The sequence below is a fragment of the Botryllus schlosseri genome, chromosome 14 (genome assembly GCF_051294905.1).
Source record: "Botryllus schlosseri isolate E-star chromosome 14, Bs_hap1, whole genome shotgun sequence".
NCBI classification, from domain to species: Eukaryota; Metazoa; Chordata; class Ascidiacea; order Stolidobranchia; family Styelidae; genus Botryllus; species Botryllus schlosseri.
The window spans coordinates 5,578,728-5,596,571 of NC_137249.1; the positions used below are offsets into that span (position 1 = coordinate 5,578,728).

General features: G+C 39.4%; 2 protein-coding genes across 2 annotated transcripts in view; both read right to left on the reverse strand.

The window, feature by feature from the left end:
• Positions 1 to 17,844, reverse strand: part of LOC145455160 (uncharacterized) — a 57,124-nt gene that overhangs the window by 13,339 nt on the left and 25,941 nt on the right. The gene's annotated exons all lie outside the window — the stretch shown is intronic.
• LOC145455562 (uncharacterized) lies at positions 1,124 to 5,781 on the reverse strand. Its single transcript, XM_080333548.1, has 8 exons — positions 5,658 to 5,781; positions 5,416 to 5,594; positions 4,233 to 4,337; positions 3,757 to 3,813; positions 3,468 to 3,695; positions 3,139 to 3,207; positions 2,733 to 2,770; positions 1,124 to 1,398 (listed from the first exon to the last, which is right to left on the reverse strand). The coding sequence occupies exons 2-8, from the start codon at positions 5,554 to 5,556 to the stop codon at positions 1,329 to 1,331; spliced, it is 708 nt and encodes a 235-aa protein (XP_080189674.1). The 5' UTR covers positions 5,557 to 5,594; positions 5,658 to 5,781; the 3' UTR covers positions 1,124 to 1,328.

The following is a 17,844-nucleotide window of genomic DNA, read 5'->3' on the forward strand; positions in this document are numbered from 1 at the left end:
TTGGAGGTGACTCGAGTCAAGTCGAGTCAAGTCAAGTCACGAGTCAAGTCAAAATTCAAGTCAAGTTGCCTTTTCGAAGTATGAAGCATGGTTACGTCATTACATTTCGCCAGCTGTCTGAATTACAGATTAATTGGTCATCGATTCTGAACCGACGAACGAATATAGAGTTAAATATACGTGCAATAAGGGGCCGTATCGCTTACATATACGTAGAACTGTTAAACTGCATAAGTAATTGCATAGCCTCAGTTTATAGTTACCAGCCAAAATAAAGAATAAAGAAACGAATTGATAAGATGCAATACATTACCCATTTATACATATTGATATGATCCAATTCGTGTCCACGCCAATGGTTGAGGAGTATATAACCTATATCCGATTTCTATTTCAAAATGAAACAAAAGGTTCGGTTAAGGTAAGAACAAAGAATAGAAAGAGATATTTTGTTATTAAACTACTTTACTACTAGTTTACGACAATGTAAGCTGTAAGCTTCGATCGCTTCGTTTGTGGTCAATATATTTGTGAGAAAATAATGTAGGGTCAGTAAAACGCATAATCATTGAATGATTGGTCGCCCTCACGAGTTACTCCAGCGTTTGACGAACAATCCGAACATGCAAGATACAGTGGTTTTTATCGTCACCGATTACTTGATGACTTGAAATTGACTCGTGAAATTTTCTCCGAGTCACGAGTCAATCAACATTTCTGATACGCCGAGTCAAGTCAAGTCATTTTAGCAAAGTGACTCGAGTCAAGTCAAGTCATACAAAAAAGGTGACTCGAGTCAAGTCATGACTCGAGTCGTCCCAACACTGCTGGATATACGCATAAATCAAAGAGTGTCGGAGTGGAGTCGGGTTAAATTTTTCGTCATTGGTTTTCCCGCTTCATAATTGGTAAAGCGTGATTTCAGTGCCTTGACAAAGTTCCTAACTCATAACAGAAGCAAGCCTGATAAAGCAGGGCGTGGAGATTTCAGACGGTTCTTATCAAAACTTAAGCCCAATACCACTTGGATCATGGCAACACACCAGCCCCATCACCCGTTCTTTCCATCGCCAGAAACCATTATAGAAATTTCATATATTTCATAATAAGGTTAACAGTATGTAATGGTGCGAAATGCGAACACGAATCGCTGTATTATGAGGGTTCGCACACAGAACATAAGCGTGAACCGAACGTTCGCACAATCCCAACAATTATCGGTAAATAGCATTTAAGTCCAGAAATTCGGTACAGTAAAAACACAGCATCAGTCAAAAAGATTACAGGGATTGAAGGCCGTTTTGGCACTTTAATGATGTCCGCAGTGATCACGTTGCAGTTACGGAAGAAACAGTGACTGGTTGGGTTTCCCATGCGTATCGATTTGTCACCGGCGGTCTGTTATAAAGAAAGGATATTTCTCGTTCCTTTGTCATGATTAATGTTCTATATGGATTGGATGAATATGAACATTGAACAACGAACATTCTATATTGATCCAGTTTCCAACTTGAAGATTTTAAGGACTGTACTAAAGACGATGGGGTGGAGGTCCACAAGTCCGGCCCATTTTTTGGGTTTGTAGGCTACTTTAATATTGGAAATATTTCGCGCTAGAATCGCGCCCGATGACCACTCAACTAATTAACGATCCAATTATTGCTTGCGCTATTTTTTGGATCAAATCAAGGTAATTTTAACTACTGATGGGTTCGGGCCTCATACATATCGGATATCTCTATGACAATATATTTCACCCCATCTACTGTTGAGCCAATTTCCTCCCGCGCCCCATAATGTCCCAGCACGCCCCATATCGGCCCTGAGTGTTTCCGCCCCTGTGGAAATCCAAGTCACCCCCAGGGGTGCTGGCTTCATAAAATTTATTTAGTATGTCACCCGCGACTATATTAGTTAGCAAAATCCTAGTCCGAATCTGCTTTGTCGAACTAGTTTCTTAATTCTTTCCCGACGATTTCTTCTATGACTTCAATTTATATCTTATCTTTAAAATCGCTACCACGGCTTGTATACTTGAGTACCACCAACGACTGTCAGTTTCTTATGTGCGACTATTTGAGGTTGCTAGTCTGTGAGACACGATAATTCAGGTAATCCATAAATGTTAATTCGGAAAGTATATGGAGCCACCGTAAACTGCAAAAATGCATATATACTGTTTTCAAGTGGAAAATCTTGCGAACTCAAACTTATCACGTCCTTTGGAGAGCATCATTTATCCATTACATTATTTGCAATTTGATACATTGGCGAAATAAGTCATGGGGATCTGATATATTCTTGGAAACTTGACTTTATATAGTCTCTAAATTATTTGTTTGCTCAAGTTCTAGCTCAGCTCCTGGTTGTATCCAACTTTGCATTACAATAGGGTTACCATATTTGGAAATCTGAAAAGAGGACACTTCTTCAGAATTCTCAGACTTGCAAAACCGGAGGATAATTCTCAATAAATGGTAAATTTTTCCTACTTTGTGGGAGGACACTTTCAAAAAAGTCAAAAAAGAGGACAAATCCTCAAGAGGAAGTATGGTAACCCTATATTACAATATCCTGACAAATTTTTTAGTTTAGAGAGGCTCTCCGATAGATATTAGATACTACACTGAACTCGTGGTTTAATCAGCTATATTCACATATGACGCTTTCCGTATGTTCAGATTACGAAATACCGTGAAAATTTACAAATTCGACGTAGAATAGTCTCTTACGTTGTCTCGCCATTCAATTCGTGTACGTCTTCGTACTCCTGTATAAAATAAAGTTATTGGTTGGTGTTCTCTATTTCAATACAACGCAGAGGCATGGGAATATTCATGAAGTGTCATGTCTCATTTTGAGACGAGATGATGTTTAGCAGTTACTTGTATATCTATCAACACTGGCATTAACTGTGGGACGCAAAGTGAGTATAGCGATTATATATAAGCTGGAGCCTAGCTTGGGCACTTGGGCGAGCATAGAGCTACAAGCTATCAAGGTACATTTTCAGATTGCCGAATAAAATGTACAACGAATATGTCAATGTAATATGGAATAATCATTAGTATAGTATAATAATGGGCCCCATAATGAACCATCATCGTAACGAAACGTTTCCATCTAGATTTCACGAACCTCCACTATCGTTAGTGAAGCGCAGCAGCGGATCGATGTCGGAGAACATTTCAAGGCCTCCAAATGTTTCTGCGAAAGACAAAAACATTCCCCATATAATTTCAGCTCGCAATGTGATAAGGACTACAAGACATACGGGCGTAATGGTATTAAAATAGCGTTTTTTTTCTAATAAATAATGAGTAAATGTTAGAGCTTGCTTGGGTTCGGGTTAGGGATATGGTTTAAAGTGAAGGTTAAGGCTAGGGGTCTGGCTAGCTTATGGTCAGTTCCGATGTAAGGATTAATTTGAATGACTTGTCAAATTTGAACATTTATACCCAACCTACCTCCGCTTCTTCTTTTGGAGTGCAACATATCGAACAGCGCAGTCCGTACGCTACATATGACGCACACACCATAAATATAGCAGACAACACCACATGGATGAAAATGGTCAACCATCCCACCAAAATATTTTTTGGATTAGTAGATCCCACTAAAAACACAAACGCCGGGCCTGTAGCAGAAAGATTTCCCAACGCCGAAAACAAGGAAAGCGCGAATACTCTCCCGGCCTGTAAAATTTGCGAATCAGTGATTGCTTTGTTGGCGGGGTTTCAACGCAATGTGACCTACCAGCCATCTCATCGGTTTGCATCCGATTGTAATGAGAAAAGTTGCGGATACTATTTCCTAAAAGAAACGGTGCAGGTTTATGCTAACTCATCTATACATGAATTAATAATGATCTCAAATAGGCAGCAATGATTTATCACACTTCGTCAGCATTAACATATACTATTCAATAATAGTTTATATAGAATTTTGCCTGGTGGTTGGAGCGGTGCTTGAAATTCTTAGTATGTTTGAAATGCTCAGAATATGCCTTATGTTTACTTCTATGAACTGCATGTTGTGATTGTTATATAAGATTTTGGCCGCAGAGATTAGAGAATATAGCTATTTTCGAAATCGAATATTGGTTATTTAGCAATACCAATTTTGTCTGGCAAACCCGCGACTCGTGTTAAAAACACTCAAGCGATATTGGGAAAGATAAATTCATAATTCTACAGACCCTGGTAGATTAGGAAAAGTTGAATAAAACTCACCGCTATTGACGCCACGGCCACAATGCCACTCAGAAGATTCTGAGTTGTCAACCCATCAATTATCCAGCAAATGATTACCAGCAACCGCAATAATATAATGGCTATCTGAATAAAAATTCAGCGGCGTTTTGAATGGTAATATTTCAGTATTTATTAGCTGTTATCGAGCTATACCAAGACAGTTAAAGCATCCATGTGTCGTCAAAACAAAGCAAACCATAGTATGGACACTTGGCAGTGCAATATTAGTACGCTGTCTATGTCCATTGTGCTCCCCAAATAAATTCTAGCGGGATAAAATAAATAAGTGAGCGCTATATTATCCCATATATTATATCGCGTAGCAACGTTTTTCTGGACATTCAGTACACTTTTACAACCAGCGGACGCCTCTCAATTCAAATTGTCTTCTCTTTGATACACGGTTCAGCGTCAGTTTATTAAGTTTTTATTATTTCAAAACACCACAAGACTGAGATACCTATAGCAGTGGCTCCCAACGGGGGAGATATCGCCCCAGGGGGCGTTTTGGCGGTCTATGGGGGCGAAAATGACGAAGGGGGCAATAGGGGGCGAAAATGGACAAAGGCGGCGACAGGGGGCGAAAATACCGAATGGGGGGCGATGACGTGTCAAAACGGCTGACCTTGTTTTTTTTAGTCGACCCACGAAAATTAAGTTGCAAAAGTGTCATATTCGACATCAAGCCGAAAAGTCTACCCTTTTTTAGTCAACCTGCCGGTGAATACAGTTTGTGTGCCCATTTATCGGTACACAAAATTTGGAGGCCGATGATCGGTGTTGAGCTTGAAAAGGGGGCGATGGGTCGAAAAAGGTTGGGAACCACTGACCTATAGGAAGGGGTCGAAACGACTTGGAGCAGTCTTTGAATCAGACACCCACCTGGGTTTATAGGCGATGTAAAATGCACATCGGTTATTTTATAAGCATATTATATGCATTGTTTATCACTATTTTCAACCCGATGGGCGTTGCTGATTAATCAACTCCAGCAGGTATTTTCATTGTCTTTGGTATTTTCTAATCTGATAAAAAATTTATAAATTTTATAAATTGTTATAAGTTTTTGTATAAGAATGAATGAATGCATATCCTGCATATTGCTGTTTTCACAAACGGTTGGTTCTCTCATTTGTTCGTCTGATTATACTGATCTACTTACCCCACTGCCGAAAAATATTTTTCTTTTTTTCTCCAAATAATTGCCAACTCTAATTTCTTCTTTGAGGAAGTCTACTGCTCCCAAGGGCAGCGCCTCAAGTAAAGCGTCAGACAGCATCGTTTGGCTAGGGTAGTCAGACATGTCTTTCTCGTATTCTTTCTCGTTTTTATGCAAATAGCCTAAATGGATGAAAGAGCGCTTGATAAAATCTATTGTGAGTAAATTGAATGCAAAATACATACGCGCTAGGCGGCTAGATGATGAAAACCGTAGGATGCAAGCGCTTGGCAAGTCCCCCTTGAAGATTGTATTTCACCAACAGCTGCTTTTTTATGTTATAACTATTTATATGCAATCCTTCTATAAATTATTCGTAACAGTGGGAAACCCCAAATATTACTCTGTTCGAGAAGTAGGCTAACGGTTTTGTAAAAATTGGGCCAATTTGCAGTATCAAGGTGCAACAAGAGGAATGGGCCACTATTATATTTCAGAAATTGGTTTAATTTTTCGAATGCCATCACATTAAAATCCAATAACTCTAAGATTTAACCGCTAATAAGCCGTTACTTCGAGGTACTCAACTATATAGATTCTGATCAGTAGTGGGTCAAAACACTCAAAACCCTCCCTGATCAGGAGCTGTGCGCTTATGAATCCAGATGCGAAATGAACATATACTTATCTATCTATAACTAGCCTATTTGTGAAGGAATAAAGTGTCAACTCGCTGTGATGATATACAAATACGCTTAGTTTGGAACGCTAAGTGGACAAATATAAATCAGCACGGAAATATTATAGGCTTATACCTATAGTATTCTATGTATACAAAGTAATTGATTTTTATAACACGATCACCGCGGCAATAAGGTGGGACTTTACGCAACACCTTAACGAGTTGAAGTTTCCAGATCCTTCCAGCGTTTGTTTGTTTGTTTTATTGACACAATTGGCGCTTTTAACCACTTGGGTCATTTGCGCCCGCACAGTAGGCTAATTGTCGTAACGTCTCTCCGCTTTTTCTTGCGTCATATTTCTGGTCTTTTGCTGCCATCTTTCAAGAGTTCGGCTCTCTCTTCCTCTGGGCATTTTAAGGCGCTGTATGTACAGCGCGATAAACCTCCGACACATAGAAACATGGTAGAGTTGACACTTCAACCATCAACCATTGGTGTCGTGACTGCAGTGTTTAACCAACTGCACCACTCGCCTCCCCATCCCTCCCACGTGTTAGTCGCCCGAGCCTCTCAGGGTACGCCCCCACGTTTAAGCTGATAACACTCTAAAGGGCGAAGATAATAAAGTTAGCTGATCCGGGAGAATGCTAATCAGGTGATTAAAAAATGCTAATCGAGACCAGTGGCGGCTCGTCCTATAGAGCAACTGGAGCATTGCCCCACCTAAAATTCGGTTCAGTAACAATAATTTATCATTTATAGACGCACAGCAATCAATATATACCGACATCCCAACGCAAATCGCATTGTGCTTTCGCTTGTAAATGCCCATATATAGAGCGAAGTCTCTGCGAAAATCGAATTCTCTTCGCGTTTTCGCTTTGCGAATGGCTAGCCGGGGCATGCCCCGGTAGCGCTCAAAACAAGCTTTCACTGTCTATTATCTCAAAGCCGCACACAATAAAGAAACAATGATTTACTCTCTCCTATTCATAAAATTACCGAGCAAGTAGGGCAACATAGCCTCGTTGCCCCTAAGGTGTGATGTAACAATTGTATCTATATCTGAACTCGGTTACCGTCATATGTGTGGAGTCGCTCTTTACTGGTATAGGTCCATTTTGACGGTGTTTCGCACGATGATAATTCTTGAAACTTGGTGTGTTCTGTCGTGATGGTGGTATTTAACACTGCCCCAAGTTTCAGGGTTGGTACTTAAAGATTAGGGCAGTAATTCCGTTTCCGAAATTGAGTGTGTGCTGATCCGTCATGTATCGCAAACAGATTTTACTCATAAGCCGGTCTTGGTGTCCATTGATTTTGACGATGTTCCATACTGAGATCGGTAATGACATTTGGCACGGTAAGTCTTAATGTTAGTAGCGAACGCTGTAGCAAGTTTTAAGTTTGTCACTGAACTGTGTTAGTGGTAATTTCGTTTCCTAAGTCGAGTGAGAGCTGACTCGTCATTTATCGCTAACAGATTTTACGCAAAGCCGGTATTGGTCTCTATTGATTTTAACGATGCTCCTTACCTAGATCCGTCATGAGCTTTTGCACGGTATGTCTTGATTTTAGTATCGAACGCTGTGTCAAGTCTCAAGGTTGACACTCAATGATTAGGGCAGTAGTTTCGTTATCGAGGTCGAGTATGGTAGAGATGTGCGCCGATCTGACACTTGGCCTACCTAACGCATTGCGGATTTCACGCAAAAGCCGGTAACGTTAACTGTGTTCCATACTGAGATAGGTGATGAGACGATGGTATCATGAAACAGTTTACTAACATTCTCGTTTTGCATTCAACTACTTAATTTTATTTTATATTCTCCAATGTCATTTCACCTTGAAATTGTGGTCTTCAAGCCATTTGCTTACAAGCCCCTGTCATGCGCGAAAGTTTTCGTTTTCGATTTCGATGACGGCTAACAGCTGATCTCATCACTTGATCTGCCTTTTCCTCAGTAAATATTACGCAAAATTCGGTGTTTGTCTGTTCCCAACAGGCTGTTCGTATTAATTTTGACAGTACCATACCGAAAAGGGTCATGACAGAGGCTACTTCTCGATGATGCCATGTAACAGTGCACTAAGTTTACAGCTTTCATTCACGTATTTATTCGGTAATATATTTTCCAGAGCCGATTTAGCAGCAGGCTTCTAGACAGCAAGCCATTTGTGTTAGCCTATGTCACAGTCTCCAGTTTCAAAGCCAAAATCTCCTATGTTGTTCCGAGACCGAAATTCCGAGGCTGCTTTCGTCTTACTTCTTCAAATTTAAAATGATGTATTGGATTCAATATGGCAGGTCCAATCTATGAGATAACAATGGCGTTTGTGTCTGATCTCGTTGACCTTTGCGGTTAGGCTATATAGGTTATAGTCTTATGTCTGCAGATTGTTAGCCAGCGGTCAATTGCGAACATGAATCGTGTTGAATTTCTGCTCCTTACGCCGTTTATGCAGTTTCCTAATAATTAGAGGTAAAGAGACACGGTCCTTATCAGCCTAAAAATTGTCCATTGATGAAGGGCTGGGGTATAAGCGAGGATAAGGACGCCTTGTTAGTTGTTATACACTTTCACACCGCTGGTGCCAGAGGCAGTTTATCTAGTTGGAACAAAATTGGGTATCGTGATCTGAATCATGTGGTCTCTACTGCAAACGGTGTCTCGATATTACCCGATCGTCGACATTACACTAATGCATCTTTTTTTCGAATTAGTAACCAGTGGTGAACTTTCAAAATTCCTATAGTTGAAAAATCGCTTTCTATCAACTTTGCTGCAGTAACTGGCTTTTTAGATATCATATTGGCCACTCCGATTTCATCCGAAGAATCCAAGCGTGGTTTCAGCGCATTAAACGTATCGAGACTTCTCTTAGAATCGGGATGTGTAAAGATATTGACTCGATGAGTTATAGTAGATGTGCTCAGCATTCTCAGCGCTGTCATTATGGGTATTCCAGATTTCAATGAATTCGTCATTGAACATCTTGCAACTATGAAATCACGCCGCGCGCAATACGCCTACTGATACAAACGTTAAAATATGCAGGTATGAACTACTGTACTTCATATTTTCTTCCGAATAATTTGAAGAGTGTCAGCTCGAAAAGCTTCGGGTTTTAATATATTTCTGTCATGAATATATTATTAAAATTTGAAATGCGTAAGCCTAGTTAACCGTGCCTAATATCTATAATACACCATACAAACTGTGTGTGACGACCACGAAGTCACATTTTCACGTCGGAGTACACTATTGTGACGTCATTTAGATTATTAACATCGCATGTACCCCTTGCCCCACCACCCGATATTGTCACGAGCCGCCACTGATCGAGACCCATTTTAGGCGGAGATAATAAAGTTAGCTGATCCAGAAGAACGCTAATCGTGTGTTTAAATACTGCTAATCGCGATTCGCGACGCATAACGTTGCAAAAGGTTACGCGTGATGGTTAGTCGAGGTGCTCCGAGTTTTCAATCAAGTGGCGTTATCTGTTGCATCATAATGCGAAATGCGTTAGGCTGACAGGTGTCAATATGTTGAATGAAACCATAGTGCCCTATAGTTTCATTCAACAAATTAACACCTGTCAGCCTTTCGCATTTCGCATTATGATGCAACAGATAACGCCACAAAAGATTTGAAAGTAATTGGAACTCAAAGTATGATACTTGGAATTGACAGTAAAATACAAATATCACTTCTAAAAAACGGAAAATATATTTCTTGTTATTTTTTTACATAGGGCTTCAAAGGTGACCTGCTAAAACAGGTGTCAATAATCAATAATCGTTGGGTTATAATTTTCATCTGAACAAGTTACACACAATGTACAATGCGATAAGACACAATGAGATGTAACGATCAGATAGGAGGATGTCGAACGACACGCATCAGTAGCGATCCTTTACTCTAACACCCACCTCGGCCTAGTGTCTGATGTCACAGTTCTTTTTCGATGTTGATCTTTTTGAAGCCGCGGCCCTTTCTACTAGTTCTTTCCATTTGTTGTGAGTGCTTTCATTCTTCGGGTCTTTTTCCGGGCTTTTTTTTCGCCGTAAGAATGGCGACAGCGGGGGGGACGGGGAGGAGCCCGGATGAACCTCCGACTTGAATCGAACCGGGTCCACCAGCTTAGTAGGCGCTTATCGTTGCCACTACGCTATCTCCCCCGACGTGAGGTGCCATGGTAGAGTTGCTTTGGACTGAGTCATATTCATGCTGCTACATTATTTCCCTCCGCTTATACTATAAACTATGATATCTATTTTATTTCCTTATTATGGCTTTACCTTCATTTATACTTTATCTTCCCATAAGGACTCCAAATCTTATATATTCCCAGATTTTGCGTTACATGATTCTTGTCGGTAGGGTCAAGCCGGCCTGTGACATCTTACCGAGGACGATCCTATCGTAAAACACCGCAATGTCTTGTTCACTAAATTGTTGTACAACATATATAATACATTCTCTTTAAACCCCGACAGGAAACCTGGTGGATCCATTCACGGAAGCCTTAGACGTTAAAAAAGCCGGACCTTCCAGATTAGCAGGACACGTCATCGGCTGCTAGATTACAATATGATAGGTAATTGCTAGATTGCGAAACGGTAGTTTCAACGTTATGGTTGGTTATGTTTACTGTGATGAAATATTTGATAGCGGCGACAATGCGGTGTGAGTGGAACCAAGCAATCCGATACCTAAATTATATTCACTGATACTTTCGTGAAACATATTTGTCACTCCATAACTACTGTGGGAAAAGCGCAAATAATTTCTGGGCTTTACTTGACTTTTATGAATATTAAATGTTGGTACTCCGTGAATACTGCCCCGAAATTCCTCAGGCTCTTATATCCGAGGATTAAACTACTTCTACTTGACTATCCGAAAATAGCGAAAAGTAAGTAGATCACCAAAATATTACGAAGTAGAAGTAGAGAAAATCAGATCTATTTGAGTAAGTACCAGAAGTAGAGGAAAACTACAGGAGTACTTCCAAAAAGTAAGTACTTCGTTACTGACCACCTCTTGAACTACCGCCAAGGTTTGTTGACTGGTTGGATATGATTCGCAATCACAAGGAAGAACTTTTTTCAGTGATGGTAATCAATGCGAATGCGATTTGGCAGATAGGAGGACATGACATGGATGTGTATTGAATATGTATGTGTATAGTGTGTATGTAGGCTACTCTTGTCAAAGGCGAACAACACTTCACTGACGTTTAGAAACAATCGGTCGTTGCTACCATCAGAATAATCACGATATTTCCAGCCGGTACTGTACTCGGTTCTACCTTTATAAGACAAATGTTCTATCTTTAGGACCGAAATATAACATGTCTAACAATAATGTTTTATACATAAACAATGTTTTATACATAAGAACTGGACATGATCTGTTTCTGTCCTTAAGAAATAGAATATACTCGACCCGATTTTGACATAAATCTGAACGTCTTCCGTTGAACGCGGTATCTAAACCACCTTGGCGTGTACGACATATTTCCTTCATAACATCGACTGACATCCATATAAAGTTCGATCTCTGCGTGACTGCTGAAGCGTGATGGTCCTGTGGAAATTTCAACAAATTGCAGCTCCATTAAGGTGGCGTTCCGAAGAAAATGGCTGCGGCCAAATTTTTCTTTCGTTTTGGTCTTCAATTTGAGACCACGTCACTTTTAGAGCGCAGTACCCATTTATTAACATGCCACTCTATGTAAATGGAGATAATTCGAAGCAACGTTTGTTTGTTTCTTTTATTACCACAATTGGCGCTTATCAACACTTGGGTCATTTGCGCCCGCACAGTAATTTAATAAGTTCGTGTCTTTTTTGGGTCTTTTCCGCTTTTTGCGTCCTTTTCTGGTATCTGCTGCCATCTTTCTTGAGTTCGACTCTCTCTTTCTTCTGGGCTCTCGAAGGCGCTGTATTTACAGCGGGTTCGGCGATGAGGAGCCCAGATCCGTATCCGACACATTAGAAACATGGCAGAGCCGAAACTCGAACCAGCAACCATTGGTGTCGTGACGGTGTCGCTTAGTACACTGCGCCACTCGCTTCCCCAATTTCGCAGTAATGTGGATGCTTATATATATCAATTATATGCACGAAATTAATGTATGATTGGTTTGTTCTTTTTTTTTTATCAATATTTCATACTATACCACAAGATTGCGATACAATATAAGAAGAAATTGCTTAAATTCGATCACGTTCATCCCCTGGTCTGCAGAAATTGCGAAAGATAGAGAGGTATATATATATAGAAAGAGTCGTATACACAGCTGTCTCAACATGACTCGCAAGGTTTTGAAAATGTCAATCATTAAATTGAATAATAGCAATAGGTAAGTTATTGCAGCATACACCTATGATTCCAATACAATTGAAAGAAAATATTTAATTACTTACGAGGAATGAGAATGCGCGACGTAAGTCAATGTAATCACGACAGTCAAGCCAGCGCGGTCGTAAATCGAACTGATTTAAGGCCGTTTTTCTAACAGTGGTTCTCAACCGGGGTTCGCGAAGCAATTTTAGGGGGTCCGCGAGACCCCTAAATTTGCAAAATGATTGGTAACTGAATTTGTATTTTTTTTAAGTTAGGGAAAGCATGACGCTGTTGCGATCCACAACTACTAATATACTTCATGACTCACATCATCAGAATAATCGTCTGACATGAAATGCCCTGCTGTGGAAATTCATTTTAATTGCCCATAACCTACTGATACAAACACATTGATGTTTAGAGACGTTTTGTTGTTGGGGTTTGTGAAAAAAAAGATAGTAAGGTCGATCAGGGTGACTTCGATTTGAAGTTGTCAGCAGTCTTATGTAATTAATGAACAGCCGTTTGAACTAAAATATCCTGAATCATTTTCCCTAATTTGTCCTAATGAAGAGATTGAAACCACTTAATGAAATCCATTTTATCCTGTGATATACATAATTACTATTCCAGAATAACTGGATGAGATGGTAGATAACAATGATTAGGCTGAACGTGTTATGGTGGGTCTCTGACTCCATAGACTACTCCTAGTCGCTTCGACATCCTTCTGTTTTTTCATTGTATCGCATTTTTTGTGGTGTATTGAACTGATAAAATTGCTAATAAACCAATGATGATGATTATGTTCATTAAAGATATGTTTCTTCATTTTGGAGTCATAAATGTTGCGATCGTACCAAAAGCGTCGTCGGAAGCGTTACGCGTTAATATTACATTAGCCTTCATCTATCTTTATGGCAATGGATTTATTTTCGGCAATCGTTCATATCAAATCGAAGACGCAGATTTTCGAGACACGACCACGTATAGGCCTACTTCAAGAAATACAGCAGAAAATTCGCTTTGAAATAATAAAAGTCTACACAGTTTCTACATGAATAGTCTGATGTTAGCTGCATGAAAAGTCATTTTGTTGCTGGTTGCCACAGGCCTACAGTTCTAATTTGCACAATACAGATGACGGTTGCTCCATAATTGAGCTAAATTTGAACTAAATCTTGAGGGGTCCGCGAGGATCCATGACGGTTAAAAAAGGGTCCGCGAAGCCGAAAAGGTTGAGAACCACTGGGCTAATAAATCGTAGTGATCACGATGAAGTTATACCGAAGAAAAAGCCGTCAGTAGTTTTTATTTTCCGGTGCGTGTCGAGGGCTGGACGAATTCGAGTAGGCCTACACTTGAATGATTCGATTCCGAATCGGATTTTAGGTTTCGAGTGGTATCTAATATTCTGATGTCATTGATTGTGTTGCAATCGGTAATGTGGAAATCTCAAATATATGCTACTCCTACCACAAAGAAGAATAATGCGCGATATCGTAGAAAACGCCTAAATTAGAAAACATAGCATTTGACAACACCTAGTACAAAAAAAAATCAATCCCCAACGAGTATGCACCTTGACAATCTCAAAGATTATACTTGCTTTGTTAAAAAAGTCTGCTCGAGTATTTAGTGACTCTCTGATGCGAACTTGACCCGCAATCACACAACACTAGATGTAGTTAGTCAGCGAATGATGCTCATTCAGCAAATCAACGAAATTGATTTCGTAAAAATTCTATAGCTGGCGTACGGGATCAATCTTGGTTTCATATGTTTATTGTATCATAAAAATCAAATCCCTGCGATTGGGGTGTGGGCTACTACTTTATAGGCCCACAACGTGTTAATGAAGTAATACAGTAGCAAGTATAGAATCCCATTTTTCCACTCTGCTCAATATCGACGTAGCAATACTCTCACGCCGAATACATTGTTCGGTCTGGCCTAGACCGCTAAGACGTATAAATCTTATATTTGCTTGCAAGTCCTCAGCGAAATTGTTGGCAAAGCATATTGATTTATGGGATTATTATATCATTAGATTGCCCAATGCGGTTGATACATTTGTCAACAGTCAATACGTGCTTCAGCATTTTGGCATTTTGTGGCCCGAGTCGTCGCTAGGTATCGATTACACTAATATAGGCTATCACTTCACTGAAATGTGGGGTGGGAATTAGCAATATGACGTCACGCGACGTCATGAGGTTCACGTTGGCGTTCACACAGAACCTTTCAAAAAGGTTCGCGTTCACACGATTCTGAACCTTTCAGAGGTTCACGCCATCCCTAATATATAGAACTATAAGTCCCGTTTTGTAATCTAATTCTTGTAACTATTGAATGCGGGAATAGAAAATTTAATAAGTTGAAGTTGAAATCAATAAAAAAAGGCATTCTATATCAACACAATCGTATTTCCAGTAAAAATTTTCAAATTACCATTTTTTTCGTCCGCTATTATAACTTTTGTAACTTGTAAAAGATGGCTTCTACTTCGGATCTCTAAATATGGTAACGTGACGATGACTTGAGCACCTAGATATTTCTAGCTGTCTAATTAAACGAAGTTCCAGTATTTCAATTATAATGTAATTTATGAAATGTTTCCTTGCTCTTATTGTAACTGTAATTTCTGTTTTGTTTTCTGAATGTGCTACAGGAGAACTGTACAGTGTGAAGCGAGCCAAGCTTGCTGAAGAATGAACTAGAATGATATGATATGAAGTAAGCTTGATTCAATTTCCAAATTTTCGCTAATTCGACTATTTCAATTCTAATCCAACTTGGATAATACTGTATTAGTTATAATTCTAATTCTAGTTTATTTCCAATAAACAGTGTGGATATAATTTTGATTCTAGTCTCATTTGGGAATCCAAAAATTTTCTCGTTGTCCCACTCTGCCGTGACGTGATAGAATCTTCAGTGACGGTGACGCCACATTAGAACACAAGGCCCGAACGAGGTCCCTTTGATATAGACGGCGGTGATGATATTTTGATGGAAAACTGTTTAGCAAGTAATTGGATTAGATGTAGGATTCCTTGGAATTTTATCTGAGTGGGCTATACTTTCAGTCGACTGCAAGGGCGTCAAATGAATGAAATTAAATATGCATAGCAAGTGGCCCATTAGAGTAACTACCAGATGTGGTCAAAGTAGTCAAGAAAGCTACTCAAGTAGAAGTAGAAGTAGCGATGAAAAAATCTACTCAAGTATGAGTAGACGTACTTCTTCCATAAGCCACTTGAAACTACTTAAAGTAAAAGTAGAATTGACTGACTTTAAATCTACTCAAGTAAGTAAGTAAGTAGTTTCGAAAACAGTCTTAATTTGTTCGCATGGACTGCTAAAAGCTGAATATTGAGCTATGCGGAAGCAGCAGATAGTTTGTTTGGCTCGTATTGATGCATCCCAGGAGGTATCAATTTTCGGCAGAATAAGCATTCTTTCGCATCATGGGATGCAAATATAGAAATGATATGAAAATTCGATACCAATCCTTTGTTTACCAGAAGACCCCGTTTTAGAGAATATCATGTATTGGCACCCTGTCCCATATTATAAGGCCCCCAGTTTAGGTGAGAGAGAGAGAGAGAGATATTTATTGATTTGTCCAACCGTAAAGAAAACATCATTGGCACATGAAACAACAATATATGAACTTAACGGTATAGGACAGGGTGTGACCGATATGACTCTGGGTAGGGTCAACTAGTCTGATCACACCCTGCATTAACAAATACAGATATCGTGTCATAAATTTGGATGCATTGGTTGGGATCAATCAATTCAGCTCAGCATAAAAATAAAATACTGAAGAAACTAAGAGCAATACGGAGAAGTTGTATCGGATACGGTTTCAACACTTTGCACGATTAGTTTACGTTAATAACAAATATCGTGGATCGTAAAATTTATATTTAGTGTAGCTTTATTTTCGTAAAATAGAGTCATTACTACACTTGCTTTTATGCACAGATATAGGAGATAACATGTTGTAGAGACAAGTGTCAATCCATATCTGAAAAATGGTCGTTGTCTATAACAGAAACGTGATATTCCCGATTGGAGGTACTTTCATTAAGCCAGCATTTCTTGCCGACGCATGTACCACGCTCAATGTACCGTTTACTTTAACCAATTTACTTACTATGCCGCAATTATTTACGCCGGTCGCCGAGTTTATTATTTCATGTAACTTGTATATATAGTTTGAAAGTTTATATAGTTTGAAATTTATTATAAGCCTATGTCCCAGAGCACGAAAACTCGATCCTTGATTACATATTTTGTCCGTGGTGCACAAGGCCGGAAACGGCGACACGCGCCACTTAAAACTCCTCATTAATAATAATAATAATAATAACTTTCGTTAAGCCAAATACAAATGTTTACTAATTTATTCGACAGTCGACACCGAATACGAAGAACTTCGAAAGAATTGCGCGATATATCTCACCCACGCAATCGGTCTGTATAAATTGAATTAATATAGCTCACGAAGAATAATCATTTACTTGAGGGTAAACGTTAGTCGCTAAGGGAACGGGTACGGACGAGTAGTTCGAGCTCCTTTTATGGCAAGGAAACAACGCTTTCGGCGGGCAGGTATAAATAACTGTTTTGTACCGACGATATCGTTAAGAGGTGGCAAGAGACGTTCAATATATTTCAATATACCACGGTCTACATTCATTTGTTCTGAGAATGTGCGGTAATGTCACAAGAATAATACTTATTTCATTTAGGCGTATATTGAGATCTGTCGAAATGACAAATTTGACTGGTTTGAATCCATATCTGTATAGATATGATTCATACCATTTTGCTGCTTGCATTTGATGGATATGGACATTTCATCATCATCATCATTGGTTTATTAGCAATTTTATCAATACACTACAAAAATGCGATACAATGAAATGACAGGAAGATGTCGAAGCGACTAGGAGTAGTCTATGGAATCAGACACCCACCTTGGCCTGGGCGATGTGAAGAGGAAGCATGCACACTGAATTAAAGTAAAGAAGATAGTATAGAAAATAGAAAGCGACAAGAAATAGGGCGGCATGTCATGGGAAGCGAGGTCGATAGGTCAGTCGTGGTCCGGTAATCTTGAGGATGGACTGTATTTATTTATTCTCTGTCTGGATATGGTCCGGCATCATGACAACAGTATAACAGCGATTAACCGCCATAATGGACTATACCGTTACTCATCAATTGCACTCGAACCATCATTCAATACGAAAAGTTCAATATCTGTTATATATGGTAGGGATTGTGTGAACGTGAGGTTCACGTTCACAAACGAACCTTGGTAGGTTCTGTAGTGTGAATTTTTTTCATGCATTACAACTTTCACTTCATTATAA

Coding starts and splice junctions, on each gene's coding strand:
- LOC145455562 (XM_080333548.1), bottom strand. CDS start 5,556: ATGTCTGACTACCCTAGCCAAACGATGCTGTCTGACGCTTTACTTGAG. Junction 3,814..4,232: donor TGGCCGTGGCGTCAATAGCG/GTGAGTTTTATT, acceptor CGTTTCTTTTAG/GAAATAGTATCCGCAACTTT. Junction 2,771..3,138: donor CTTCACTAACGATAGTGGAG/GTTCGTGAAATC, acceptor TATTTTATACAG/GAGTACGAAGACGTACACGA.